Genomic DNA, 18,792 nt, shown 5'->3' with positions numbered 1-18,792 from the left:
TCTGGTTTGCATTTCATTATTGCTATTTACATTACTGCAAACCTTCTTACGAGCTTTATTTCCTCATTACCTTTGCTGCACAACTTTACGAATACGCTTTCAAGTTAAGCACTTCCGAGTTAGATTTTTATCGTACGAAAGATTTGTCAAAACCGACGTTTTAATCCGCTGCACTAATTCACCCCCCCCCTCTTAGTGTCGTTCCGATCCTAACAGTAAGAAGGGGCGGTCATTTCTTGATTGTATGGTGCTCACAAAAAAGAGTTTTGAGTAGCGATTTAAGGAGCGTCTTCGTAGCCCCTACTGTGCGGATCACCACTAGAGAGGAAGATATTTGAACTCCTTCATCTAATCCCATGTATATGAAGGAATTCAAGATATACGATCTCCCTAGGTAATTCTCTTACTCGTAGTTTTTCGATTTCATAGGCTTTTGCGTACCAACTTTTGCACGATGACAAGAAATCTTTTTCTACGAAAATTCTAAGATGTCACCCCAGATTTTCTAATAAGAAGATGTTACGATCGTTACAAGTGATTCCTCTAATTGAATAAATTTAAAAATCGATCCTAAGTGCCGATCCAAAGGATCAGATCTCTTTACAACTAACCCTCTTATATTATAAAATCATTCTAGAGTTAACTTGAGCGTATCGAAAAACACTCATTGTATTGACCTTCATGTAGCGACTCACTAATAAGTCAGAATCCACATCTGCCCGATCTCAAGACTACGTTGGAATGATCGAGACTATATGAAGATTATCTCGGAGTCATCTCATGTGTGTCAAAGCTACCATGAGAGTTCCTCGAACGTCTCTACAGCCTTCGGGTTCAAATTAAGTTCGGCTGACTCGATCATCAACGACGGCAAGTAAGATGATGAGGATGACCGAGTTTAATTGGCTCAGGACCATTCCGGAACATTCCTATTCCTTCCGATAAGCCACAAGCCAAATAATGTCGCGTCTGATAACAGGATCCGCTACGAAGTAACAGTCCCACTTCACCCCATGTCGTTGGACCCAATGTGGTCGAGACAGAGTTATTTGGGTCGAACCGTGATGTCGACCTTCCGGTTGGTCCTTGCCCTGCAGAGCCACATCTCCGCCACCGCTGGTGTTCTCCCAATCTATCATCGTCTCCCTCACCTCCGTCTCCTGTCTCCTCCATGAACTCAGGCCTCTCTTAGAGCTGCTGCTTTCCCTTCAGACCAGATGCAGAATGGTTATCCACACGCTTCCTTCGCCTTCTGCCCTACCCCCATGCAACCTCAGGTTATGTCTCTCGTCTTTGTCTATTGATCTCCATCCAAGAGTGGGATAGAGTAACAACATGTAGAGTAGTCGAAAAGCTTCAAGCAGCTGTTGTAGCATATACAAAGGGCTGCCGCTTCAGACAGATACTTCCATGGGGGCTCATAAATGAATTGCATGCGTTGCAGGAGGAGATCTGAAGCAGCAATAGCGTCAGCCACAGTCGAGGAGCCGGGAGCTGGCCGCAGGAAAGCGAACCTGTGGGCGAAGCGCAAGGAAATGGTTAAGCTCCCCGAGTATTCGGATGGCAGTGGCAGGGTCTTCCCCGTGAGTGAGTTCCTCAGCCATCCAACTGGCGTCGAGGCTCTTCTAAATACCAGAGCCTTGCAAAGATTTGAGCCACTGGACTCCAATACATATAGGTTGCCCCATGACCTTACTTGTGCATCATGGAATTCCAGTTTCGAGCACTAAAAATTGCAGCTTGCAACCACCACCAATGATCAAGGCACTAATTGTTATGTGAAATCTAGCTCTGAATATTTCCTACCTGTACTGTGTTGTGCGCATCATGAATGCTTCTTTCTCTTTTTTTCTCGAGTTTATACTTCTATTTTAGCCTGTTAGACTCCTAGTTTAAATTTGCAAAATTTATTATGCACTGAGCTTGCTGCACGATCAATAGCAGCTACTTCTCAAGACTGGCATGGATAGTTTTTACTCTGTTTTCGCTTTGTGAAATACTCTTTATATGGTAAGTGATGCTATATGTAGGTGCACTTTGCATAAAATTCAGTTTCTCAAGTTTGAAGTTGCCCCAGTGTTGGACTTGCGGGTGACCCGAACAGATGAAGATTGCACAGTTGAGATGTTGTCCTGCAGGGTAAGTTCCATGTTGCTGGATCTGAGAATGAGATCAATCACTGGCAGTGGTTTCTAGATTTAAACAAGTTGTTCATGCATACTTGTGGCTGTTTATAGTTTCACATGTTTATCATACTGATACAAAATGTTCGAAGTCAATTGATCTTTATCAACTCAGAAGTTGTCATGAGAAATCTATATTTTTATTAAATCTATCCATTACAATTTAGATGATTTTTGCAAAGTTATGGCAAATAAGTGCCTTTTTTGTGATTCTCTTTCATGTTGTGCCAAATTGCTTTAGTCGTTTGTTTTGCTTTTGAGTTCTTCCAAGATGTAACTTAAGTAGTTTTTCTGAATTTAATCCAAACAGAAAAAATGTGTATCTGATAATCAGTTGAGAATGTTTCTCACGAGACATTGTGTAGAACAAGAAATTTGGATTAGGATGAACAACTTTTCTAAAATAGTAAATAACAAACTATAAATAGTTTGATTCTAGGAAGGCTTTTATACACTAATAATTTCTCTCTGTTTGGTGTATCGAAGATCATTCTTTATCAGATCATATGTCGGCTATGAACTTCACAAGTCCTTGACTGTTTGTTTACTTGTGATTTTGAGTCCTCATCCGAATTTTGATCATTGTTTTACATTTAACAGTTTGAGGGTTCAAAAGCAGTTGAAAAGCAAAATCAACTTTTCTCGGGTATGTTTAGATATTTTATATAGATGCTTCTTTATTAGTTATGTATACGAGAGTTTTTACATAATTGTGTATGCTTTAAAAGTGACTCATATTTGTACTTCCAAGCTCTAGTACAACAGTGCTTGCTGGAAAATAACTAGTCATATTTCTGGTATTTGTTTGTGGAAATTCTTTCACATAAACACATAAATTTGCAACATGGATGTGTTGTTGTTGTTGTTGTTCATACCTACTCCAGTTAACAGTATCAGATTTTTTAGTCCATGCTTATCGATTAACAAAAAAAAAAAATGCCACTCTGTTCAGACTCCAGTAATTTCATCACCAAGTACTCATGAAGGTTAGAAACTGCAGATATGTTTTGCACCCACTACATCATGATACTTCTTATTATTTCTTCTCTTCTTGCAGCATTTATGAAAAACTACATAAAGTGGGAGGCTAAAAATTCGGAGCCATGCTTGATTGTCGATGTGAATTTGAGAGTTACCCTTGAGGTAAAGAAAGAAACTAAGAAATGCATCTATGGTCTTAATGTGGAACTGTTTATCATTGATTTGAAAAGAAAGCACAAGGTGCAGTTGAAGCTTATCTTGGTTACTTGTGCTTTATGTTAGAACTTATGGGTCATGGACCTAAAATATTGTAACCCTTAGATTCTTCTGACTTGTAATCAGATTGAAGTGCAAACAAATAACTACGTTCTCAATGTAATTGAGTCATCCATGCAGACTTAATCAAGAACTTACTTAGTATATGCATTGTTAATTAAAATGTACACCATTATGTCAAGGGATAGGTACATAGTGTCTGCTTAGCTTGGCGTGGGAGGAACCTTAGAAGGGGCAGGGGAAAATATTTCTCAAGGCTTAAGTAACAAGTTGCAATCTCACTAGAAACAAATTGAGCAGGGAACTTAGACCGGCTGGACATTTCAAAGACCTCTTACTTTTTGAATGACCTCGACATAGTCAACCAAATGAATTTAGTGTACCTCTTACTACGCAAATATTATGTTTGCATAGTTGTCTTGCACATTTCTTCCATGGCTTCAAGGTAAAATTTTGTTACTTTTTTGGTTCTTGTCATGCTTCTATTTGCTGCTGATACCAACTTGATTTCTGTTAGCCAACATGTTTATGTATCTTCCCAAATCTACTTTTCAGGTTTATACAAAGCCATTTAGCTTGCTTCCATTGTCAGCAGTGGAAAAACCCGGAAACCTGTAAGTTCTAGACACTGAAGTTTTTTTCTGTTTGATAAAATCAAAACACCAGAAATATCCATATTTTTGTTAGAATCAGTATGTAAGATGTCTGTCTTGATGAAGATTTAGCATTAGTAAATTCAAGAAACCTCATATGTGCCCATGAGAGGCTAAGTTCAAGATGACTGTACAACATTGTTTAGTTATGACTGATCAGCTTTATTCTTGCATCTACATAGGAGCCATAGATTAAAACTTAATCAAAGATAACAGAGTAGTGTTGCTGATAATGATATCTGCAACTTGATCAGAGTTATACATGAAGCAACCCTCTGAAGCACTACGATATAGAAGTCTAACTCTGATATTTGCAATAAGTATCATATGAATGGCTTCGTTTTTTTGGTAGAAACTGATCACATGATGTCTTGCCACCCTTTATTTGAACAACCTTGTCCACAATGGTGTTATACTCTTCTGGTAACCAGTACAAACCAGAATTTGCCATGGAGAGCTTTTCCTTGTAATAAGATGGATAATCTCCTTCACATCTGAGAAAACCTTCACATTCATTATCTGATTTGGTAGCTCTCTTCAACGCATGAATAATAGCGACAACCCTTCAATGAGACAGGACATGCATAATTACCCTCTCAATTTTTTCACAAGATGTGAAACTCTAACTCCATCATGCTTAGGGTTCATGTAGGTTATTAATTGCTTCTTTACTCATGCAGGCTTATGCAAGGTCTTCTTGACAGGCTTGTTCCTTTGCTCGCTGAACAGCTACTTAAAGATTACTGCTCCTGGGTTGAGGAACAACTCGATCATCAAACATAAACTATTACATTTGTTGCATTCTACATTTGAGCAATGTATAATATGCGTTTAAAGCACTGTGACATTACTCTTAAGTCTTGTTTAGGTTCCTGTTTCTCAAGAAAGCACTTGTCAACAAGAACCTGATGTGTTCCCAAACATGTAATAATTCTGAAAGCTTTCTTGTCACCCTCTTAGTGGATGCTCTCTACTACTAGTGTTCACCATGTCTTCTTTGAGGGGTCTCCTGCTGCTGTCATCAGTTGTTCAGTCACATACACCAACATGTTTGACGCAAAATGCATTCCCAGGCAAAACAACAAGCATATGATGTGCTAGCCAAAGCTAATCCAAAAACAATTATTGATGGTTCATCATGACAAAAAGCCCTTTCCGTTGCCGGGACTCGAACCCGGGTCTCTCGGGTGAGAGCCGAGTATCCTAACCAACTAGACTACAACGGATTTACTATCGAGGGATAGTAAATAGTAAATATTAATATATCTAATAATAATATATTAGTTTTGTCAAAAAACCATGGAGAGAGACTATACCATGTAATAATGAGAAGAGAGAGAGAGAGAGACTCTTCTTCTTAGAACATGTTATAAGGAAAACCCTCTTAATTAAGGAACTCTTAGAATCATGGAAGTCGGTTTTTGAGTCTGTTTGATGAAGCTGTGGTTTGCTTTCTCTGTGCAATTTAGTTCTGAATATTGTCTTCCCCCACATTGAGCTTCTTGTTCTTTAGGGTAATATTTCTTCAGAGTTATTGAGTTTGGTGATGGAGTCCTTTGGAAGTAGTAAAAGTTTTTGCTTGGTCATGATCTTGTGATGTTCTTGTCTGTGTTTCTGCACGATATGTTCATTTGGTTTCCTAGATAGATGTTTTTTTCAAGAACAAAAATCCTCATAAGAATCACATAATAAATTCCTGACTTGCATCATCATAAAATTGTAAGATATTATTCTGTGAAAGATGAGTTGTTAATCTCTTAGGATCAACACCAACATGCAATAATTTCCATGAATTGTAAACTAAGTCCAAAAGCAGATCCTTTTGCTCTAAGATTCCACAAGGAACCATAAATGATGCAGCACTTCACATTGATGAAATTAAATATTTAGCATTGGCACAACTTTTAAGTGTAGGTGAGATCTAAAGAAAGTAAGAGCCAATATATGGATTCCAGGTGTCAATTTGAAGACAACAAAAAAACAAGTGGAAGGTTAAACAATTAAATTATATGTAAGGATGCAATAATTCAAGTGCCCTTTTTTGCAGATGGAAGTGATAAATAAAGCCAGAGCACAAGTTCTAAAAGTTGCCTTCAATTGTGGCTGAACCCCATCCATAGACATAACACAAGTTGGGGATCATACAACTGAACCACATGCATTTGTTTAATCAAAGTGTTTTGTCTACAACCAGAGTGTTTATGACTCTAGCTTCATCTTTTAGGCCATTTGGAATCACTTTATCTGAGAAAAATATTCTTCAGATTAGATTCAATTTTGGAATGTATCTTGCATGTTATTGCTTTGACATGCTGATTAGTCTATGTGATAGCAATCTTATTGGCTTTGTCTAAACCTATGAACTGGTTTCTCATAGGAGACTACATGCTCATAGAGCTATGAATTGGAATAACAAATGTAAAATAGCCTTCTTGCCAAATTAATTTTCTTATATGAGACTTGTATTGCCCTCTGAGTTATTGTGGGCATATTATTTTGAAGATAGATATAGTATTATTAAACCAGCCAGTTCCTGTACTCCTCAGCATCTCAAAGCATGCCTTTCTGTGTGATTATTCCTTTTTTCTAATGTTATTTTTGTGCATCATGACCCTCTCCATTGTTGCAGTGTTGTGAAACAGTCAAAATAAGCTCATATGAAACTAGTCTGCAATTGGATGCCACAAGAACAAAGATGAAATCAAATGTGAGTTAGATGGACAAAGAGCATCTCTCCATGCTGGTGATGTTGGAGATGATGACATGTTCTACTCTGGATGAGAGTTTATCAAGTGCAAAAATATTGTCTTGTGCATATGATAAAAAAATAATTGAGTAGAAATAAGATATTAAAATTAGGTTTAGTGAAGTCTAATCAAGCAAACTGATACCAGTTAAATGTAAGCTACCTCACTAATATCTTTTCTTGTTTGACTATAAATCACTTGCATATGGTGCTCAAACCTTTTCATTTTCTTAGTCTTGTTAATCTGAGATGCACATCTATATTTTGACTCAACCACTAATTTGAGGAGTAGGTGGGAAGTGAATCTGCAGCCACACCAGATTGATGGTCAGGGCAAGGATATTAATTAGAAAAGATCCACTCATATTCACTGTATCGATATCACTAGATTCAGGCCAAAGGCTTCACAGAGTGCATCTGTGATTTCACTATACAAATATTTGATGATACAGTAGTCCATATTGCACTTGAAAGAGATCCTTGGCAATCCATGGTGCTAAAGCCCCACTGGCCTTAGTCTCCTGCTGATAAGGAGCCTTCTATCTATTTTATCTTGTTTTGATCCTCAATATGTGGACACTTCAATCTACAATTATGCATGAAGAGTCATTTTACATCCTACTCTGTTTCACTAAATTTTCTTTTCATTTTAGAGCCTCCTAAAAGGACTCAATTTACTGTGTTACATTGCAATCCCAGCAAACTGGTGGCACATCATTGTCACTCATTTATCAGCAGTATGTCCTGCCTCACAATCAATATGATAAACACATCTCATATGCTAATTTTCTAAGAGACAAAAGTATCTTGAAGACTTGCTTTAGAAGGATGCCAAAGCCATTCCCTGACCAATCACCATCATGATTAGCCCTCACAATGAACATGATCAAGAATATATTTCATAAACTTATTTTTTTTAAAGATAAAGATGATGTCCCTTACTATCATTGATGATCACACCAGGCTTTAAAGATGCCAAAGGCAAATTAAGCTACTCCCAACAGACAGTATCCCTAGTTTGTATCTATGGCCACACCTTGTCACAATCTTGCAACTGTTCTGAAAGCTTATAAACATCATGTTGCATTTGAGTTGTTCCTGGAGTCATCCAAACCACTCTCCTCCACAAGTCACATACATTCTAGGAACTCTTAATATGTGGAACTGCTAACTTTCACACAAAATTCTACACAATGGTAGATCCATATCTTCCACACATTGATTAGGGAATGGACTGTTCTCGAGAAAAATGATTTGGTGATGATCATGGTCAGAAGGGCAAAGTTTCTTCTAGAGGAAATGGTGCTGAAAAGGCAGCAGATGAGGACCACAGGATGGCAAGGAGGAGCTGCACAATGAGTGCACACACTGAACAAGGTTCTGAAGCCCTTGACTTCTACTAAAATTTGTTGCAGAAAACAAGGAGATGATGGAAAAAACCTGTAACAACATCAGAATCAGCCACAGCGGCAACAACATCAGCAACAGACGCAGCTTTTGGTGGGACTCATCTTGGATGTCTTGTTCATCTCTGCATGGTAAAACAAGGCACCTAACTTTCTCATGCTTGCTGGATGTACTAGAGCATTTTAATCCTCGACCAACAGACAAGGGAAAGGGAAGAAGAAAGAGCCTCAGGATGATCAATGCGACATAACTCCTTGGCCCCCAGCTTTGCCAAGTAGCTGTTGATACTTCCACCACTGGTAGAACCGGAGATGAGGTCCACGCGACATTACAATCGGTACCTGTGGCTATTAGCTAACCGAGCTCCCAAGCACTGACCTACCAAACTTAGATCTGACAATGATGAACAGTTAAAGTTTGGCATGGCTTCCTGGAATCCATGTGCCATTGTCTCCATCTCATTCAAAACAGCAACTCAAGGCATGGGTGATATGATGCAGCTGATTCATTCATAATTTCATGATCTTGGGATCCATCAGTCATCCCCATCTAATTTCCCTCCAAGAGGATCAAAACCTTCTAGTTAAATGTTTGCCTAAGCAGCAGCTGCTGACTTGCACCAAAGACTGTTCTGATAAGATGACTATATGGAGATTTAGGTGCCTTGGTGTACTATATTCTCCTAAGCAAGGCTATAATCAAAGAACTCTTTGAAGCTGTGCATATGATCACACGATATGTTCTTTCTCAACAGCTGCTGAGATGGTAGCATAATGTGAACCAACCATTAACTGACACAGGCTATCAAATCTCACCTTTTCCCAGAGAAAGTGTATCATAGAATGAACTGATTTGTTCTCAGAAAACAATAGCTTGCAGGAGTTGAATGTTTGATGATTCGAGGCCTTGGGTGCTCCTCCTTGAGAGCTAAAAGTGTCCTTTCTGAACTGTTGACAGCCATGGCTTGATGAGGATTGAAGAATGCCATTAATGCCTTGGCAAGTGAGAAGAAGGGGTGGGGGGCTCAGTTACTCATGCTTTTTTTTTTCTTGGATGCCATTATTTCACGGTAACCTCGTTCTTCATCAAAGGAAACTGTGCAAGTTCTTGAAGAAGACAAGAGGTTAATGGTTTTTGATTGAATTATTCTTCTGTGGTAGGATGTTGCAGGTGATCTATTAATGGAGATCCAATTCTGGGCAGGTTCACCGGGAGTGACCGGATCCCACTCTCAAAGGAAATGAGGGGGGTAACTTCGTAATTATCCTCAACCGCAGGGTCAATCTTTTTCCCCATACTTGCCGTCCTTTCGATACCCCCTTCTCTCTCTTTCTATTTGCCATCCATTTGGGAGCGAGGGTAGGGGGGGTGTTCTCGGCGCTGCACCGGTCCCCGCGCATCCCACGCGGCTCCAACCGATCGCACGAGTCGCAGCAGAGAAGAGAGAAGACGGGAAGATCGATCTTTCTGCACGTGATTGGTTCCGGTGTGTAAAGGTGAGTTTCTGGTGGATGTTTCGGCTCGCAGTTCAGGGCACCACCACCGAAGCCTTGATTCGAATTAAAAGCCGGCGTCGCCTGCTCCACGGCTTGAACTCTAGAACGGAGTCAACAATTAGGGGTAAAGCTTCCCCCTTCTTAAGTCTCTTATCGGTGTGCTCTTTATTATCCTTTCCCGGCTGGGTAAAAGTTGGGTTTTGGTCTCTTCTTAGTGTTGCTCCCCTCCTGCAGCTAGAAAGTTATCGCTTTGAGTGAAAAAGATGGCGTCTTGGTTTGGGAAAATTGAGACGATAACTGTGTCCTTATGGCCGAAGCTCTTTTTGGTTTTTGTTTCTGGCTGTATTAGGTTTGATGTAAAGCTTATAGAAAGATTAGAACAGGAATCCGTCGTAGAAATTAGCTATTTTGCTGTTCCATTTCTTCTCGACGTTTGTGGAACTCACTTCGTTTGGTTGCTTTCATGGGCGAAAGGCACTGGATTTCTTGTTATCGGTTAGGTGGGCGACAAAAGCAAAAGGGGGAAGGAACAAAGAACCGCACTGTTGTGGTTCGATGTGCATGTACCCACTTGCGTCTTCACATGTCACGTTTGGTCGCTTTCTCTTATCTTTTTTCACGGCAGACCTTTTCCTTAATATCTCGTTTTTGATGTGTTTCCAGATGTACTGGTGCTGCAACTGATGGAGAAGGTGAAATTTTTCCAACGTACCACCAGCTTGGTTTTGGTTAAAAGAGCTTGTGGTGAAAGGAAACAGTAGGGGTACCATTTTATTTCCGAAGTTGACTTCTTTATTGGTCAGTTTCCTTCAGTCTGAAGAATGTCTTGTGGTAGAACAATAAGAAGTCCTGTATGGTAGGAAGGAAACTTAGCAACTTTTTGATGGCAGGACTGGAGGACGGGGAAACATTGGTAGAGGGGAAATAAATTGAGTGAATAATTGGAGGGTATGATATCCGTGGATGTCATACGTGGCGAGGAGCACTAGTGCTAATTGTTTCATCAGCCAACTGGTGGTGCAGCCCTTGATCGGATTTGTGGCAGAATAAACCACCTAGAGAAAGTTGTATCTTGTATTTTGCTTCTTTTTTGGCTGTAAGAAGAAGTGAAAGGAATACCTACCTGCTTTCGAGTCATCCTTTTGGTGGACGGAGTATTCTTTAGCCAGGACTGAAGAAGATAAGGGCACAGGGGATTCAATATGTTCATGTGTGGAATTCTGACTTGACAACTGGAGGTAAAAATTGCTTTGTCCATCTCATTGTTATGTTTTCCTGATCTAATGAACAATTGTTTGTTTGCAGTTCACTTTTCACAAGGTTTGTCTTTTAGGCTGGAAGAGGTCTGAATAGTTTCTGAAGTTTTCTTAGTCTGTATGCTTTTATCTGGATTTGCCAAGTTGTGTGGACTCTTTTTAATTGAATTAATCCCTGCCTGATCCAGTGCCTACAAGTTCACTTCTATTTTTTAAACATTTTCTTGGGGCAGAATAATACTTGGAAATCTTACTGCAAGTGCTTCTTGGATGGACTGGGTTGCAAAAAACCCATTCCAGTGGGATTGGGAAACTCTGGACTTATTCTGTGGAAAAGAGGGTGAAATTTATAAATCTGCACAAGAACCTGAGTTGAAGATTGAAGGTGGCATGGGTATTTGCAATGGATTTTTATGTTCATCTGGTGGTGGTGCCTCCTCTGTTCTACAATTGGGAAATCGTTCATCCAAAAGCTCCATCTCTGCATCCATCGATTCTTTGTCTAAGGCAGAAAAAAGAAATTCGGACTTCAATTATGATTCAGCTGAAAGGGATGTTAACAGCTCGAGCAAGATTATCTTAGCAAGAGTTGAAGGTTTTGGAACTTCACCGGTACCCTTGGCTGCAGGATGCCCTAAGGAACCAGTTACTGGTTTGAAGCTTGGAAGGACCTTCTTTGAAGATGGTGGTGCAGAGAATAACATCAAGAGCTCATCTTCCTCTGCTTCTATGATCTTGTCTACTGCTGTAGCTAAGAAATCTAGGGTATCTCCACAGAATTTACAAAGCCCTAAATGCCAGGTAGAAGGTTGTGATGTTGACCTTACCACAGCTAAAGATTATCATCGCAAACATCGAGTCTGTGAAAGCCATTCAAAGTCCCCCAAGGTAATTGTAGCAGGCCGGGAGCGCCGATTTTGTCAACAGTGTAGCAGGTGAAGCTTTTTTTAGTTGTTTTGTGAAAATGAATTTAACATATGATGAAGCATTCTAGTTATATGTTACAGACCCTTTTTGGTTATTTTTGGTCTTCTACACATCCTATCAATAAACTCATGTTACATTAAGATAAAAGCTCTTTTTCTGTTCGATATAGTCATGCTGCTTGCAGTAGTCACGCCTCTTGGATGGCTATTGTTCAAGAAATACTTGCAATGTTTAAAGTGGCAGGGATCTGTTTTCTTAATAAAATGGCTAGTGAAAAGGACTAATAAATCCAGATTTGGCTATTGCAATATAGCATTAGGGCTCTGTAGCAGCATATTCTGTGCAAGTGCTCTACTTACTGCGTTATCTCATAGCATATATGTTGTGCTCTAGATATTTTATTACTTTATTTTCTTGCTGCAAAATGTTTTGCAATGCTTTTAGTTGACAAAGTTGAACAGCCTGAAAGTAACCATTTGGTCATCCCAGGTTCCATGGTTTGTCTGAGTTTGATCAGAAAAAGCGAAGTTGCCGTAGGCGTTTATCTGATCATAATGCACGTCGCAGGAAGCCACAACCAGCAACAATCTCATTCAGTTCTTCAAGGCTTTCTTCGTCATATTATGGTATTACCTTATTTGGCCTCTGAAATCAGTAACTTCAATTTATCTTTCTTTTAGAGAAACATGGTCTAAAGAGATGTGTTATTTTTAATTGATCTCTGATTGACAGTTTCAGTGTTTTTTAAGACAATATTTTGTGTTTTCCTGCAGTTTTCTGAAGAACTTAATCAGGCACATGATTTGGAAGCAAGCAATTAATTTTTAATTTGAATTTTCTTTCGTAGATTGGCATGGAATAACTCTGTTTCTACATTATTGGATTCGATTTTCTTACTTGCTTTACGTTAGATACATGGGTTTAGATAGGTTTATAACTTGCAGTTACTGCATGAGCACCCACAAGGAAACTTCTTCTCTTACTTGTAGACACTTTTGTATTTTAATTTTATATTATTCTCTCCCTTCTTAGGTTATGTACTGTCTACTGCTATTTTGATGCATCCTGGTTCAGCCTAAAGGGTCTCTGATTTTTTTTTGAGAATTTTGATTTAAGGTTTTGAGCAAGAAAAGTCTGATATGATTTCTTTTCCTCCTTTGGGTCTGTCAGTTTTGGCACCGGTAACAGCTGGATGCAGTAACATATTATTGGACCCATTTACTCGAACCCTTTCCTCATTTTCCCTTTGGTTGTCTTTTTCTAACTTAATTTGGAACTTTCAACCAGCTTCGAGCTTGTTCAAATTGATACCACAGGTTATTATGAAATGGCATTAAGTGCAGCTTGGGCTGCTGTATTCTGCATGTATGCTGGATATGAGATGCACTACACATAGTAGGTAGTGTAAATCCAAGCCTAAGACCACACAATCAAGTCCTTTGTCTCAAATTATGATAAAGAGCAGATTAGCAAATCTCTACAATCAGCTCCAAAAATAGCTTCCTCATTAAATGATGAAGCAAGATGTGCATGCTATTTTTAGCGGAAAACTTATAGGCATCTAATACCTGTCTGAAATTGGCTGTGGGAAGAATTTTTGGAATTTGTTAAATTAATTTGGTAACCAGTCACCTCTGTAGACGTGTATATATCTGTGATTTCTTTCTGCTTGCAATCTGTATCACTTTGGCAATAGAATATAACACCTTTTGTTTTGAGCATATGCAGATTCTGGACATTTTCTTTTTGTTTACTGAGAGTTTTCCATTTCTCTTTCTTTAAGTTGCAATTCTTTATGCTAACTGCTTGTAGATCCCATGAGTATGTTATTTTATGTAACTAGTATGAGGCTTTCCTCTGCATAGTTGACATTATTGTGATCCTGTACAGATGGTAGGCATCATATGAATCTTGTTTTTGGTGGAAATCCTCTGGGTCATGGCATGACCAGTTCACCATTGGAAGATGACCCAAGCAGCTTCAAGCTTATTCAACCTAAAAACTCTTGGATAAAGTCAAATAAAGCAGGAGACGTCAATGGGCAGCTGCAATTTTCTAGCACATGTCAAACACATAATATTTCCACCCTTCACCATGACTTGAACAGGCTCTTGCCATTTAAGGGCACCACTGCCGAGGTCCTCAATCAAGGTAGCAATTTGAGGCACTTAAAAGTATGTTGAAAAAAATGAAACACAACTGCTGATTGTATTTTAGGTGACATATACTAACTCTGTTGTCTCTTTCCTGCCTGCACATTAACAAAATACGTGAAGGACCTGCTGTGGCTGTGTTTTTCTTTTAAGCTTGCATGTAGAGACCATAGTAATTAAGGTTGAGGTGCTTTCTGCTTTCCTTTTTCCGTTCTTTCGTTTTCTGGACATTGGGATTTTTATTTGTTTTTTTTTTTTGGGGTGGGGGGGGATTTGGGGGTTCGGGTGGGGGTTAAGAGGCTTGCCTGGATTATTTCAGCATTTGGAAGTATCATCTCTTCTTCAATGTATTTACCAAGTCTAGTTGTGGCTTCTTGGTTGCATGACCTTATACTACCACCAATAAACGGATATTTTTATCCACCAACTAAGCTTACTAAACTTTATATATTTTTAGATGATTATCTTTTGCTTAAAATTGCCTTGATTAGGTATTTCTGGAGGTTGGCATTGAGTTGATGGTTTGTTTCAAGATATGTCATAACTTTCATGACTCTTTGGTTAGCAGAATGTGAATTTAAATTGTTCATGATAGGAGTTTACAGAGATAGCATAGCAGTTACAGAGATAGCAAAGCAGTTACCTCAAAACTCACTTCTTACTGTGAGAAGTCACACATTCAGTGAGCGGTTTTTCCAAACGTAATTCTCAACTGCTGTTAATATCTTCTAATTCTTCCTCAAAATGAGAGCAAGCTTCTAATACTAGTCCTTGTTCTTGATAGGTGCATAGTCTAGGTTGTCAACCTTTACCCTAATTTGCATGTGTTTATCTATCAGTTTGTCATTGTGAAATAAGCTGTACACAAGAATTTTCTTCAATGATCTGTAGTTCTGTACTGTTAGTTTGATAAATTCATATGACCTTTTGCATCACTTTTTTTAGTTTTTCAATAGCCAAAAATATTTCCTATATATTTATAGATCATGTATATGTTCTAAAACTGCCAAAAGTTCTCCTTTCTTTTGTGTTTTATGTGTGCACAATGAGGGGAAGATCCTATTATGGTCTTCTATTTTGTACTTTTATCCTTTGATTGATTTCTGTAGAACTGTTTAATCATAGTGTTGTGCTGCAAAGTGACTCCATGTATACTTAGCCAACATTTTCCATATTCATGATTTTTTGTCTGTATCAGCCAAAAAAATATCATGTCCACGTTGTGCTGAAGCCCAAAAGCAGGATATCGTTGCCTGTTCAAAGCCACAGTTTTTAGCTGGTTCCTGTAATTTCACTCCTTATATTATATGTAATTGTAGCAGACTCTATCTTCAGTTAACTTTGAAGATTGTGCTTTACAGGTCTGGAAGCACCTGTTTTTGCTTCTAGTTTGGGTGGAGCACCGGATCTTCGGCGTGCTCTCTCTCTTCTGTCAAATAATTCTTGGAGTTCAGCTAACCCAGGACCAAGTTCTAATGTCAAGTTTGTGAACACTCATCCTGCAGCAAATACAATTGATTCAACTGCAGGGTTTCTGCAGGTTGAGCAGCCTATCGGACCACAATCAACAATGTTGCCATTCAACCTGCAAAACCATAATGGTCAGTTCCAGGAGTTTCAGCTGCTCAAAGCACCCTACCAGGCTTCTTTCTTTGACTTCACACAGATCCACTGATGTCTGCGATCTGATGGTCATGGCATCGGCTTTGAATCCAATGTCAGTATTCTACCCAGATACTTCCTGGTTTATGTGCTACAAATTCGGCATCATTCTCACTTGCTGATACTTATGTTTATCAGGTGATACTTCTGCCTGTCCAATATGTTCTCGCTGTCCTTACCGGACTGATTAACTCCAGATGCTTGCAATTTCTTACCAATAATCCTTCTGTGCCGTTGACTTTGATACCATCATCCGGTGAATGATCTTAAGTTTTAGGCTTCCTTTCCCTTTCTTGCTGGAAATGCAAGCATGTCGATCTCATCGCATCCCATTCCTTGGCAAATTATTGTGTCGTCAAAGAAGCTTTCTCTGCACCGTCCGTTAAGAATCGGTTGCACTTTAATAAGTGAAGTTTCTTTTGATCTATTTATGGTTACTATTACTCAATGATGATGATTGATACTAAATTTTCATAATTGAGCATATCTGATACTCCACTCATGTTGATGCTTTGCTACTTCTGATACAGTTTCATTCTTGGTGAATGGCATTCAAATATTTTGGTCCTCCAAATCATAATGTTTCTTGTTAAGGTAGATTTATTGGTTTTCTATATAGTGTGTGTGTGTATATATATATATATATATATATATATATATATATATATATATATATATATATATATCGTTGTTATACTCTTCTAGAGTTTATAAATCTTTGTGAACATTAAATGTCATAAGCCTCCCTCTTTCAGTTCAATATCTTGCAGAAAGAAATGGGTGCATATTGTGGATTGTTATCTATACAGGACTAGAAAAATAACTTGAACAAAATATATATATTAGAAAAAAAAATACTTGTGGAATCAACCAAACCTCTTTCCAAAGTCAAAGTCAAAATGTCTCGTCAACAATCAATTGCAATGGTCAAACATAGTATAAAGAAAATAAGAAGGCGCACCGAAAGCAACGAGACGCAAAGGGGATTCAAATCACTCACGTACTTCTCACGCGGCCGATCCATTTTTCGGCGCTACGCGACTCCCGCAACCACTCGTCGCGGTCTCCTATTAGATCACGAAGAACCGTCCGTCCGTGATCGCATCGTACGGTCTTCCCCTTTATAACACCGCGCCTTGCCTGCGTCTCCCGTTACCTTGTCAAACGCCGCTCGAGAGACCTCGTTTGCTTTCGCTTCTTACCTTGCGTAGGTGCGTGCCGCTGTTCTCTTGCTCTTATTCTTCTTCTTGTGCTTCTCGATTAAGTGCCTGATTCTTGCTCAATCTCTTGGCCCTAGTATTCCGGATGTTTTCACGAATTAAACCGATTAAACTGATCTCCTCCGAGAGATGTAATGGCTTCAAAAAGATGCATTTTTTGTTAGATAATGGTTCGAAAAGTTCAGAATCAGGCCGTGATTTCTTAACCTCCGTTTTACCCCTTTTCAAGTACGTCTCATCTATGATTGTTGATGAAACCCTAAGAAAAGGTTATAGTAAGTGTATTCGAAGCCCATACTGTCGCTGATCCAGTAAAGTAAATCTACTGTTCCATTGCCTGAAACTTGGATTTGAGGATGCTTCATGTCTATGAATGCTCTCCATAACATCTAATACATTGAGAATTCTTCTCGTTTGCTGTCGTCATTCCTATATGGTTGGTTCATCGCCACTAGAAGTTCGATATTTCAATGAATGCAAGATTGAATCGTTAAGCTTCGTTGCTGGTAGGAAGCTTAGAGATTTCAAGAGGGTGAAATCATGTCTGGAGGAATAGCACGCGGTCGTCTTGCTGAAGAACGCAAAGCATGGCGTAAGAATCACCCCCATGTGTGTTCTCTCTCTCTGTACATTATTATGTTGTGGGTTTGCATTAGCATTCATTTATTCTGCGTACATTCTAATGGTGCCAATGTCGGTAGGGTTTTGTGGCCAAGCCAGAAACATCAGCAGACGGTACTGTGAACCTGATGGTATGGCATTGCATCATCCCTGGCAAGCAGGGGGTAAGTCTAATCTCTCTCTCTCTCTCTCTCTCTCTCTGAGCTATTTTATGTACATTTGAGCTATATATCTGAGCCAGAATTTTGTTGTTTTATTGTAATCCCAAATCTATTTGCATTGCAGACTGATTGGGAGGGTGGCCACTATCCTCTAACGCTCCATTTCAGTGAGGACTACCCCAGTAAACCACCCAAGTGTAGATTCCCACAGGGCTTCTTCCACCCAAATGTGTATCCTTCAGGAACGGTGTGCCTCTCGATTCTCAATGAAGACAACGTAATCTGCACGCTCTTACTCCCCCACTTCATTGGCGCGGCGCTACCATCAGAAACAGTGCTTTTGACCCGTTCTTTGTCATCTGCAGGGGTGGAGACCAGCCATAACGGCGAAACAAATACTAGTGGGGATTCAGGACTTGCTAGATCGGCCGAACCCTGCCGATCCCGCTCAGGTCGATGGCCATCAGCTCTTTATTCAGGTCATGGCTTCTCCCAGGCCTTGTGATTGCACTCGTTAGTTTTGTGATTCTGATGTTGGAAAGCTAACAAGCCTATGAAACTTGCAGGATCTATCGGAGTACAGAAGACGTGTTCGACAGCAAGCCAAGCAGTATCCCGCTCTTATCTAGTCTTTCCGGCTCCTTGTTATCCTTCTTGCTTCTCGATATGATAATAATGTGGCGACATAACCTCCTAAATGCATATAGCCTAATATTCTATGGGTGTCTGCTGTTTAGGTTCATCAGGATTTAACGTCCAACAGGTTGAATCTGATTCCATATTTCGCTTTGCTGTTGCTGTCCATGAATTCTGATCTGTTGACACAGCTTATTCCATCACGAAAGAAAGGCACTCGTCCACGATAATTAATCGATCAAAGAACTTGAGATATTATTTTTTTTTTCCTTTAAATGTCTTAAATTTAGCAAAGGTGATTTTGAAATTCTTTAAATGACAGAATACGTACTCATTTAAACCCGTAGGTCCGGTTCGATCCATATGCAATGCGCCACAACAAACCCGGTTCAAGCTCGTACCCGTATAAACCCC

General features: G+C 39.3%; 3 protein-coding genes, 1 long non-coding RNA gene and 1 other non-coding gene across 16 annotated transcripts; 3 read left to right on the top strand and 2 right to left on the bottom strand.

Annotated features, from left to right (window-relative positions):
* Positions 1 to 1,066: 1,066 nt before the first annotated feature.
* LOC103998132 (uncharacterized) lies at positions 1,067 to 5,044 on the top strand. The gene is made up of 7 exons (XM_009419527.3): positions 1,067 to 1,277; positions 1,445 to 1,678; positions 2,031 to 2,139; positions 2,784 to 2,829; positions 3,241 to 3,326; positions 3,996 to 4,054; positions 4,774 to 5,044. The coding sequence occupies exons 1-7, from the start codon at positions 1,225 to 1,227 to the stop codon at positions 4,874 to 4,876; spliced, it is 690 nt and encodes a 229-aa protein (XP_009417802.2). The 5' UTR covers positions 1,067 to 1,224; the 3' UTR covers positions 4,877 to 5,044.
* Positions 5,045 to 5,246: 202 nt separating this feature from the next.
* On the bottom strand, positions 5,247 to 5,319 carry TRNAE-CUC (transfer RNA glutamic acid (anticodon CUC)). Its single transcript has one exon. It is a non-coding gene; the product is annotated as a tRNA-Glu (tRNA).
* A 2,397-nt stretch (positions 5,320 to 7,716) lies between these two features.
* Positions 7,717 to 9,448, bottom strand: LOC135593086 (uncharacterized). The gene is made up of 2 exons (XR_010479393.1): positions 8,280 to 9,448; positions 7,717 to 8,187 (listed from the first exon to the last, which is right to left on the bottom strand). It is a non-coding gene; the product is annotated as an uncharacterized LOC135593086 (long non-coding RNA).
* Positions 9,449 to 9,598: 150 nt separating this feature from the next.
* On the top strand, positions 9,599 to 16,242 carry LOC135593084 (squamosa promoter-binding-like protein 12). Of its 9 annotated transcripts, XM_065082903.1 has the most exons (9): positions 9,618 to 9,866; positions 10,217 to 10,305; positions 10,406 to 10,505; positions 10,633 to 10,980; positions 11,048 to 11,933; positions 12,415 to 12,551; positions 13,816 to 14,076; positions 15,440 to 15,795; positions 15,879 to 16,242. In XM_065082903.1, the coding sequence occupies exons 5-8, from the start codon at positions 11,269 to 11,271 to the stop codon at positions 15,751 to 15,753; spliced, it is 1,377 nt and encodes a 458-aa protein (XP_064938975.1). In that variant the 5' UTR covers positions 9,618 to 9,866; positions 10,217 to 10,305; positions 10,406 to 10,505; positions 10,633 to 10,980; positions 11,048 to 11,268; the 3' UTR covers positions 15,754 to 15,795; positions 15,879 to 16,242. The 9 variants fall into 9 exon arrangements, with proteins under 9 accessions (XP_064938976.1, XP_064938978.1, XP_064938977.1 ...); XM_065082904.1 differs by lacking the exon at positions 10,217 to 10,305 and having other exon boundaries at positions 9,599 to 9,742; XM_065082906.1 differs by lacking the exon at positions 10,217 to 10,305 and having other exon boundaries at positions 9,617 to 9,866; positions 10,406 to 10,980; positions 11,048 to 11,062; positions 11,232 to 11,933.
* Positions 16,243 to 16,751: 509 nt separating this feature from the next.
* LOC103997906 (SUMO-conjugating enzyme SCE1) lies at positions 16,752 to 18,521 on the top strand. 4 transcript variants are annotated; one of them, XM_009419246.3, is made up of 6 exons: positions 16,752 to 16,951; positions 17,471 to 17,569; positions 17,662 to 17,745; positions 17,867 to 18,019; positions 18,108 to 18,221; positions 18,309 to 18,521. In XM_009419246.3, exons 2-6 carry the CDS (start codon positions 17,501 to 17,503, stop codon positions 18,369 to 18,371), a joined length of 483 nt encoding a protein of 160 aa, XP_009417521.2. In that variant the 5' UTR covers positions 16,752 to 16,951; positions 17,471 to 17,500; the 3' UTR covers positions 18,372 to 18,521. The 4 variants fall into 4 exon arrangements, with proteins under 4 accessions (XP_009417521.2, XP_064938969.1, XP_064938968.1 ...); XM_065082897.1 differs by having other exon boundaries at positions 17,475 to 17,569; positions 17,867 to 18,221; XM_065082896.1 differs by having other exon boundaries at positions 17,867 to 18,221.
* Positions 18,522 to 18,792: the final 271 nt, after the last annotated feature.

The sequence above is a fragment of the Musa acuminata genome, chromosome BXJ1-9, assembly GCF_036884655.1.
Source record: "Musa acuminata AAA Group cultivar baxijiao chromosome BXJ1-9, Cavendish_Baxijiao_AAA, whole genome shotgun sequence".
NCBI lineage: Eukaryota > Viridiplantae > Streptophyta > Magnoliopsida > Zingiberales > Musaceae > Musa > Musa acuminata.
Note: the sequence above shows the minus strand (reverse complement) of the source record. Positions and strands in the feature narration are given on the sequence as shown.

Excerpts from the sequence above, each read along its gene's own strand:
- LOC103998132 (XM_009419527.3), top strand. The coding sequence starts at position 1,225 with ATGGTTATCCACACGCTTCCTTCGCCTTCTGCCCTACCCCCATGCAAC. Across the intron at positions 2,140-2,783 it reads TTGAGATGTTGTCCTGCAGG|TTTGAGGGTTCAAAAGCAGT; the intron begins GTAAGTTCCATG and ends TACATTTAACAG. Across the intron at positions 3,327-3,995 it reads ATTTGAGAGTTACCCTTGAG|GTTTATACAAAGCCATTTAG; the intron begins GTAAAGAAAGAA and ends TCTACTTTTCAG.
- LOC135593084 (XM_065082904.1), top strand. The coding sequence starts at position 11,269 with ATGGACTGGGTTGCAAAAAACCCATTCCAGTGGGATTGGGAAACTCTG. Across the intron at positions 12,552-13,815 it reads GCTTTCTTCGTCATATTATG|ATGGTAGGCATCATATGAAT; the intron begins GTATTACCTTAT and ends GATCCTGTACAG. Across the intron at positions 14,077-15,439 it reads TGCCGAGGTCCTCAATCAAG|GTCTGGAAGCACCTGTTTTT; the intron begins GTAGCAATTTGA and ends TGTGCTTTACAG.
- LOC103997906 (XM_065082897.1), top strand. The coding sequence starts at position 17,501 with ATGTCTGGAGGAATAGCACGCGGTCGTCTTGCTGAAGAACGCAAAGCA. Across the intron at positions 17,570-17,661 it reads GGCGTAAGAATCACCCCCAT|GGTTTTGTGGCCAAGCCAGA; the intron begins GTGTGTTCTCTC and ends CAATGTCGGTAG. Across the intron at positions 18,222-18,308 it reads GCCATCAGCTCTTTATTCAG|GATCTATCGGAGTACAGAAG; the intron begins GTCATGGCTTCT and ends TGAAACTTGCAG.